Source organism: Mytilus californianus, unplaced genomic scaffold (genome assembly GCF_021869535.1).
Source record: "Mytilus californianus isolate M0D057914Y unplaced genomic scaffold, xbMytCali1.0.p SCAF_4, whole genome shotgun sequence".
In the NCBI taxonomy this organism is placed as follows: domain Eukaryota; kingdom Metazoa; phylum Mollusca; class Bivalvia; order Mytilida; family Mytilidae; genus Mytilus; species Mytilus californianus.
In genome coordinates, this window is record NW_026262690.1 from 117,427,849 (window position 1) to 117,437,296 (window position 9,448).

Sequence of the window (9,448 nt, forward strand, 5' to 3'; positions counted from 1 at the left end):
TGTTTGATGAAACTATAGTCGTCAAGATCATTTCCGGATTATTTCATGACAAATTCGCGATACTACACATCAAAATGTACAATGTGTCCCATTCTTACTCTTCCGGTATACTCTCGGATGTATTAACTAATTGCCACACATAAGAAATTTCAAAATGGCAGGTTTTATTAACTTTCTGTTGTGGATTTATTCTCTATTTTTTACCGATCTCTTGGCGACGAAAAAGACACCTGATCGCTGGTTTGATGTTATGTGGAATGTGCCGTCAGAGAAGTGTTACACAAGGTATGGGGTAGATTTGCCATTATCAGAGTTCAATATTCGATCTAATAGGAACCAGTCATTTTCAGGTGATTTGGTAACGCTTTTTAATGAACCAACTCCAGGACTATATCCTCAATTTTTACCGAATGGAACGGCACAGAACGGTGGTTTGCCACAGGTAAATATTCTTGACTGAAATGTAAGATTTTTGCTAGTTATACCACTTTAATCGTCTTCTCTTCGACAACAAATCCAATTTCTTTCCTCGCACAAATTATAGTTCTTATACCTATTTAAAATATGAGCACGTCATAAGTTCCTGGTAGGGAGACTTCTCTCCCAGCGGACTTGTTACTGTTACCTTGTTATCCGCTACCACTGAAAAATCCGGCCCAGCATGTCGGCCTAGTACACAGCAGGGTACATATCCATAAACATGTATGTAATACTTGCCACTGGATGTTAATTATGAACAAAACATCCCCATCATAAGTTCCTTTGGATATTTCAGATTATGTTAGCTTGCGTGTTTTCAGTCATGATTCTTGGAGTTATTTCCCAAACTATTTCCCATTTAATCAAATCTAAATTATGTAAAATAAAGGTAACTAACTAAACTGTATATAATGAAACTATCATAAACAGTACATCCATGTCATTTTGACTCTGGTTGATAGTTGTCTCAATTCATCATTGGCAATCATCTCCTTATTTTTATACAAAGATATTCTGATCAATCAATCTAATAGTTGGAAAACCAGTTCTATTCATACAGTATTATAGAACCCCACCCCACCCCCGAATCCAGACTAAATAATTAGAAGTGATGATAGAAAAACCTACACTCTGCATGGTAGGTTCACGACAGGTACATTCATCTATATAATCTGGTAGTTGTAGAAGAGATATTTTACATTGGTATTTTTGTGAGGTTCGTGTTGCTCAATCTTTAGTTTTCTAGGTAGTGTTTTGTGGACTTTTTCGTCGTTTCGTCGTTTTTCGTTTTTTGCCATGTTTGTTGTCAGTTTCTTTCCGACTTGTGAGTTTTGAATGCCAGTCCGTCCCCTTGGTATTTTCCGCCTCTTTATTAAAACAGATCTCCCCGTTTTATATTTAAATGTTTACTTATGAACAATATTTAATTTTAATGATCGTGATTTTTTTAATTTATTTTTCACACATGTAGCTGGTTAATCATACCAAACACTTGATGAAAACAAAGCTGGATATCATAAACAAAATCTCAGATAATTTGTTTAATGGATTTGCTGTCATCGATTGGGAAGGTTGGGTTCCTATTTTTGATCGCAACGAATACAGTTATACACGAACAATCTACATTAACAAATCTGAGGTTCTGGTTTCCGAACTCCACCCTGAATGGAACCCATCAAGAGTAAAACATGAAGCAAGGATTCAGTTTGAAACTAGTGCAAGGTATCGTTTACTAGTATAGCTTTTTGTATTGATAGATCTACAAATCATTGAAATGTTGCACGTTCCTTTGTGTGTTTAAGTTAGATGCTTCACACTTTTGGCGAAGTTTTGGTATCAGCGTATCAGAGACGACGATAATTTAAGAAACACTTCTCGACTTTTACGGAAATCAGTATTTTAGGGCTTTTTTGATAACCTTCAATCATTTGCGGACATATTGCTGTTCGGAAGGCCCCAGACTCTTTTCTTAGGAAGCAACAATATTAACTTTAAAGGAATTTAATAAATACAAAGCACATCTAGATGTAGGCCACCATGTCGACATACGGTCTTCAACAAAGGAGCTTTTAGATGTAGGCCAACATGTCGACATACTGTCTTCAACAATGGAGCTTCTAGATGTAGGCCAACATGTCAACATGTGGTCTTCAACAAAGAAGTTTCTATGATATGTGATGTCATTAATTGAGAGTCGCGGAAGATACCAAAGGATCGTTTAAAATCAAAAGTCAAAGACAAGCTGACAACGCCATGACAAAAAAAAACCCGACCAAATACAAACAACAGTATTCAAAACACAACATAGAAAACTTAAGACCGAGCAACACAAACCCCACAAAAAAACTGGGGTTGATCTCAGTTGCTCCTGAAGGGTAAGCAGATCCTACTCCGACGTGGTATCTGGCTATAAACAGTTGGGAATAAAAAGACCGTGGTAATCAAAGATAAGCCATCAATACCAAATTCATTAAATGACAAAACATGAAGGTGTAACAAGAGACATTTATAAAAGAAAGTCACTGGTTAGGAATGTCTTAAAATATCACGAAATGTTAGATATATATAATTTCAATTTAGACTTGTTTATATTTTTTCCTTTGGGCTTGTATTATATTTTCCTTCGGGTTTATATGATCCGTTCATCCTATTTCGACTCTTTAAAATTCAAGAGTCTATCCTAAATTGAGGTAAATTATATGGTCTTCCAAATACCGTTTCGATCCCTAACATCACTGAAGAGACATTAATTGTCGAAATTCGGATATGGTGTACAAATTTTTGCACCTCATGTTTGTGGTATATCAACTTTTCCGCAAGTTTATTGTTTTCTGTTTGGTATTAAATTAATATTAAGATCCATTTTGTTACATCTGGTGATCAATTTATTTGGCAATCGCCAATGGCAGTCAGCAGGGTTTAAGAAGATCTGTTGTTCGACCTGTTAGTCAAATGCGTTTCCTTAAAATATCCTTTTTCACTTTTTTTGTCTTTTGGAAAATGTTGTTAATTGTGCTGTATTTAGACCCCTCTATCAAGAAATTTGTTTTACATGCACACGTATAAAAATTGCGGTTTTTATCCAACAGAATCATAGGTTTGAACGTTGTTTTCAATTTAGACTTGTTTATATATATATACATGTATATATGTTAAAGATTTTTTTGTTTATTTTTTGTTGTTGTTCTGCACATAATATGACTGTTTTATTCAATTTTAGAAAGTTAATGCAGGAAACATTAGAGTATGCTACACAACTGAGACCAAAAGGATACTGGGGATTTTATGGGTTCCCAAGATGTTACAATTACAGAAAAGGACAGAAACGCTGCCCCTCGAACGATATGGAATACAATAATGAGTATTTATCATTTCATTTTTTAATACTTATTCATTATTTATTGAAACACTCAGTCATTCATTTTTTTTCCTCATATCTTATTTTATATGTTTATTAAGAAAATAATCAATTCAAATTAAATTAAACGGCAATTATATCATACGAAATTTCAATCGAATCAAGGAAAAAGATAGCCATGTTTGATCAAATATAACAGCTGGTAAAATATGTATTATACATACGATATAGATTTATGAGAATCCGAAAAGTTTCAAACTGTTGAAGAAAGCCAAAGTTTTATCCTTATTTGGGTTTAAGCGTTCCTGATAAAGGTAAATTCAGAAAAGTGCTTTCGACGCACGAAATTAATAAGTGTTATTTTTATTTTCAGATATCATTTGAGATCGTATTGTCTTCGGTGATGTATATTGTTTACCTGTGCGAATACATCTTATTCCTTGTTAGTTTTTTTGTTTTTCCTAATTCTTGTTATTTTAAATCCCTTTCTATCATTTTTGTATCAAAAGTTATTCTTGCTTCTTTACATGGCGTAGGTTGAAAAAACCCAACGTATTTACCATTCAAATTTGCATTTATTTTCAAATATTATCATTGGATAATACCATATCTGTTAAATTCTTCCGAAATTTGGGAAGAACGAAGTGCATTTCATATTTGTATTTTATTTATTTTATTTAAAAAAAGAAAAGAAATCCCATGAACAAAATTCACTGTAGCCTCAGCTTAAATTTTTTGCAGTTATGAAACATTGCGCCATTTTTGTTTTTTATTTGTTTTGCGTCAAGTAAATTTCATGGCCTACCAGACAGCAAAAAAAAAGTAGAAAAACAACCACAAGGGTGATACATGTTTTTCTTTTAATCTCAGGCCTTCAAGACAACGACCTACCAGCAAGGGTACTCAATTTCTTGATTCTCAAAATATTTTCTAAAATATTCTTGTTTTTGTATTGTTTTTTTTTTAATCTCCTACCTTCAAGAAACGGTAACCTGCAAGAAACCAACCAAGGGACCATACGGAAAACAAAGAAAAACACAATTATGGCCTTAAATAAACGTAGAACAGAGCAATGACATAAAATGACAGGCGTTTAATGAAACAATACTGAGGGGCGTAAAGGGGGGTATGTGCACGGAAGAACGCGAAATAAAATTGCCATTTCACGATGAACGAACAATTAAAAATTTCTTGCACGTTGATCTTTTTACCGATTTCACGAAACACGGTGAATAACGAACCTTTTTCACGGCTGCATGTGAAATCAAAATGGCAAAACACGTTGCACGAAAATAACCCTTTACCACCTCAATACTATTTTATATTATTTTCCAGACTGTGCTGGTTATTTGCAAGAAGTTCTTCAATATTGCCTTCGATTTACTTGCCTGAAAAGTTTGGTTCAGATGAAGACAAGCGTATTAAAGTTTCCGGAATCATCGCAGAAGCCAAGAGAATGAAAACGAAATGTTCTAAAAAAACAACTCCAGTATTAGCTTACTCTCGCTATCGATATCGGGATACTGAAATTTTTTACTCAAAGGTATAAGTATTAGATGTATATCATGTTGACGAAACCACTTTCGTAACCACCATTTTCGAAACTCCAGTATTAGCTTACCCTCGCTTTTATTAGATGTATATCATGTTGACGAAACCACTTTCGTAAACACCATTTTCGATTTCACTCTGATGTGTGTATGTGCGAAACACACGAATGAAACCCTCGGATTCCAAGAAAGTTGACATTTAAAGATAAAAATAACAATTGTATGGATAGAGAATTATAAGAATTAAACACATTTGTTCTACAGGTCATTGGTGTGTAAACTGGGTCGATTAACTCACAAACTGAATAAAAGTCCGATAAGTGTTTTATCCTATTTTAAAGACTTTGTCTAAAGAATAGCATCCGATTTTGTAGCCAGAAAAACGAGTTCCGTGACTCCAATGTTTCTCTTCATTTTCTGAAAGCACATTATTTTTTATAAGAGCTATCTTCTCATATTTTATTTGAAAATTCTACCGTTAATTAAGTCTTCTTTCTATTCACACACATCAGTTTTCCATGTATGTTTAATCTATACAAAATCTGACAATTTGGCACAACCTGTCGCTAGAAAAAAAATTCCCTTTCACGATTTTTTCATAGTGTTTAATTGAACTTTCGAAAATCTGCCGACACAACCGACCAGATATTTTTATATTATAATAAATAGTACTATGAAGACATACAAAAATATGAAAAGATGAAGGTTATTTAGAGGAAACATTTGTCTTTTACAAAACATATAAATATTACAACAGTGCCTCGTCTCTATAATTGACAATTTTTTAATAGAAATTAAGACAATGTTTCCTACCACAGTTTGTTACTATATAGTTGAATAAAATTGATTAGAAATTTAACATTGACCCTTTTGCCCACTGGATTCTCGGGATCTACCGTTACATCAGATGAATATTGCTTGTAACTATTTGTATTTTTTACCTTGCAGGCAGATCTAATGAATACTATTCAGCAAAGTTACGACACTGGTTTGGATGGTGTTATATTGTGGGACACATCTAATAACTTTGCTGACAAATCTGCCTGTATCAATCTGAAATCATACTTGTTAAATGTTCTTGGACCTTTTGTTAAAAATTTGACAAGAACGTAAAATTAAAACTACAATTCTTGGACATGGACGATGGAGAGAGGACAGGATAATTTAGAAAATAAATGACCAGTCATTTTAACTGGCAGAAGTAAATAATCTTTCCAAAGGCAGCCTGAAAATTAATATTTTGACCCACAAAATGTTGTATATATAGTTGTGCATGAAAAATAAAAGTACATACCAAATAATCGTCCTCTGGATTAAGTCTAAATAAAATCATACATGCTCCATACAGCTACTTACTAAGTGGTTGTCGTTGGTTCATATTTGTTTTTCGTAAATTGTTTTGTTATAAATTAGGCCGTTAATTTTCTCAATTGAATTGTTTCATATTTTTCATGTCGGGGCCTTTTATAGTCGACTATACGGTATGGGTTTTTCTCATTGTTGAAGGTCGTACGATTGCCTATAATTGCTAACATTCACTTCATTTAAACTTTGGTGGATAGTTGTTTCGTTGGCAATCATACCATCTTATTTTTTATATTACTATCGGTCAAATTATAAAGTCAAATCATATTCCAAAATGCTACAATCATGCGGTCAAATCTGAAATGATATGAATATAAGGAGGTATGTTATAGACATAGATAGCGGCAAAATGACATCTAGAGGCCAGCATGCAGTTGTCAACAATAGACAAGTGTCTATGTAATATGTCAAGCTCTAAAAAGTCCGGAATTTATAAAGAGTTTGAAAATTAATAAGAAACTGTTAAAGAACAGTCATCGACACCAATTTCTCCAAAAACATAAAGATATAGAATATAGATTAAAAAAAAACATTGTCGAAGTACATGATAATGTGGCGGGGTTAACAGATATGTTCGTGCCTCAATCCTTTCTCTTGTAAACCTCTATTAGTAGACTAACAAATAACACACAGAAGAGCATACATATATGTTTTGTTGTTACATCATTGTTTTATGTTAGAAGGAGGATCGAGCTCTAGCTAACATGTTTAAGCCCGCCGCATACTCGGTATGTGTCTGTTTCAAGTCAGCAGTCATTGATACCATGGTTGTCGTTAGTTGCTGTCTATCATATTTTTTTATTTAATGTTTTGAACATTAATCAGGCCGTTGGTTTTATCATTTAAGTTGTTTTACTTTTTTTTTTCATTTCATGTCCTTTAAATTATCGCTTACTTTACAGCATTGAGTTTGCTCATTGTTGAAGACCGTACGGTGAATTATAGTTGCTTAATTACATCCACATCATTTGGACTATGTTGGATAGTTGTCTCATTGGCAATCATTCCACATCTTCTTTTTTTCCAAAAAAATGTGTATTGGAAAAGCATGTAACTCTAAAGTATCCGTATAATAATAGAAAACAACTTAAAGCCCAAGCACGAAAAAAAAAAATTGTTTTATTCCGTATCAAATAATTCTTGCAGTTACTAAAACTAAACTCCAAGAACTTAACATGTTGATATGAAATACAGCCATCATACTAAATGTTAATCGGGATCTTCAAAGGGGTTATAGGCTCATATCCCCTGCAAAGGTTATAAATAAATTCGCATGGACAGCCGGGATTTGTTACACCTATAATATCGGCTGCTCTACTTCAAGTTCAATGGAGATACAACGACGACGTCATGCGCAACAAAGATAATCGGTCAGTGCTTTAAAAATTAAGAATAATTAAGCTTTTCATTAGGGTAGAAACTGGAAGACGTGTAAGAAACTATAATTCTTTAGGAAAATTAGAACCATTGCCCAGATGTGAACGACTTTGTCAGTTTTGTTATTTAAACCAAGCAGAGAACGAGATACATATTTTACTCCAATGTCCTCAACATATAGATTTTAAAATAACCATTTTCACCATATAAAGTTGCTCGGTACAATTAGCACAGGCACTTTTTTCTGTCAATGGGGGTTTACTATCCACACTAGTACGAAAATTTTGGATAATAAACCCCCAATTGACAGAAACAAGTGAAACAATTATGCCTTAACCTGTTACTAATGATCATGATAAACGAATACAACACTTTTTTTTATCTCTACTGTGTGAATTTTTAAAACTTGATTTTGCTGAAAGAAAATTGGATAATAACCATCTGGTATATCAATCATAAATATAGAGTTATCTCTCTTTATCCTTCAAGCTACAATTAAGTGATGTCATGTGTGGAGAAAAATAATTTGAATTTAAAAAAAAAACGAGGAAAACGATGGTGTGCAGGTGTGCAATGCAAATAACACACTTCATTTAAGATTATTTAACAGAGGCGGATTTAGGGGGGCAGGGTGCCCTGTGGAAAAAAATTGTTAGATTATTTAGGGAATCACTGAAGCATGACTAAGCGGGCTCCCTCTTATGGCAGTCAGTGCCCGCCCCCCCCCCCCCCCCTTTTATGAAAATTTCTGGATCCGCCACTGTTTAATTTCAATGCAAAAGAAAAGCAAAAGAAACATTATAGAATTGCTTCAAATTATCATGGCATCATTCAAATTATCATGGCATCATCAGGCTAACTACCAAATTGATGTTCATACAAAACATATAAGGCGTAAATTGTATGCAAACTTTTACCAATTCTGCAGCATAGTCCAAATTCCCTTCCGTTGTCCTTAAAACAAAGGATTTATAATGTGAGAAACAATATAATTTGATAGTTATATGTAGAATGGAAGAAGGTTATTTCCTGAATACTTTATGACTCGTTAGTACTCACCCCTTTTAAATCCTAATATTTGTACTTTAATTAATGCCCTACCAGGTTGTGTTAAATCAGATGCTATATCTTATTTGCTAATGATGCTCGTTAAAGTCATATAGGAAATGAGAGCAACCATGATATCATAAGAGTCGTAATGGGGGTACCTTTATGACGAATAACGGTAAAAATTCTTGCCAAATGACGTTATTGGTAATTATTGGTGCATGACGATAAAATGTACACTTTCTTTTAGACGAAAAAAAAATCGACTGGTTTTGACGAATCACGCTAAATTTTTTCGAAAAATAACGGTAACGAATCAAGATAAGAATATTTTGACGAAGCACGGTAAAACTTTAACCAATTTGACGCTAACGGTAGCCGAAAATTACCGTTAGACGCCTAACGGTAAAGGGCATTCCTACCCTCATAGCATAGCCGGTTAAGATGGCGTTCCGACTATATGAAATCAAAAAGGAATACTTCGCTCCTCAAACTTTTTACTACGATATGAGCACAAGCAATTGAAGGATTAAGAATATAAGCAGATGCCAAATAGAAATAAAAATAGATTAAAAAAAGTAATCAGTGTCCAACACGTATTTCTCAAATTATTGCCAAAACTGTCATAGAGAATAAATATAATCAAATTAATAGAGTTATTGAAATCCAGTCCTATGTCCAATTAAGATTATGATATTTTATCTATGTGTAAAACACGTATGTCTGAATTTACGTCAAAATCCAGAATAATATAATATTAAATGAAATATAT

General features: G+C 33.4%; 1 protein-coding gene across 1 annotated transcript; it reads left to right on the plus strand.

Annotated features, from left to right (window-relative positions):
* Positions 1-6,188, plus strand: LOC127739229 (hyaluronidase-3-like). The gene is made up of 5 exons (XM_052250848.1): positions 1-442; positions 1,451-1,701; positions 3,200-3,340; positions 4,673-4,880; positions 5,836-6,188. Exons 1-5 carry the CDS (start codon positions 155-157, stop codon positions 5,998-6,000), a joined length of 1,053 nt encoding a protein of 350 aa, XP_052106808.1. The 5' UTR covers positions 1-154; the 3' UTR covers positions 6,001-6,188.
* The last annotated feature ends 3,260 nt before the right edge of the window (positions 6,189-9,448 follow it).

Bases quoted from the DNA above. Each gene is read 5' to 3' on its own strand.
- LOC127739229 (XM_052250848.1), top strand. From the start codon at position 155: ATGGCAGGTTTTATTAACTTTCTGTTGTGGATTTATTCTCTATTTTTT. The intron at 443-1,450 runs GTAAATATTCTT...TCACACATGTAG, and splicing joins AGAACGGTGGTTTGCCACAG to CTGGTTAATCATACCAAACA. The intron at 3,341-4,672 runs GTATTTATCATT...ATTATTTTCCAG, and splicing joins GATATGGAATACAATAATGA to ACTGTGCTGGTTATTTGCAA.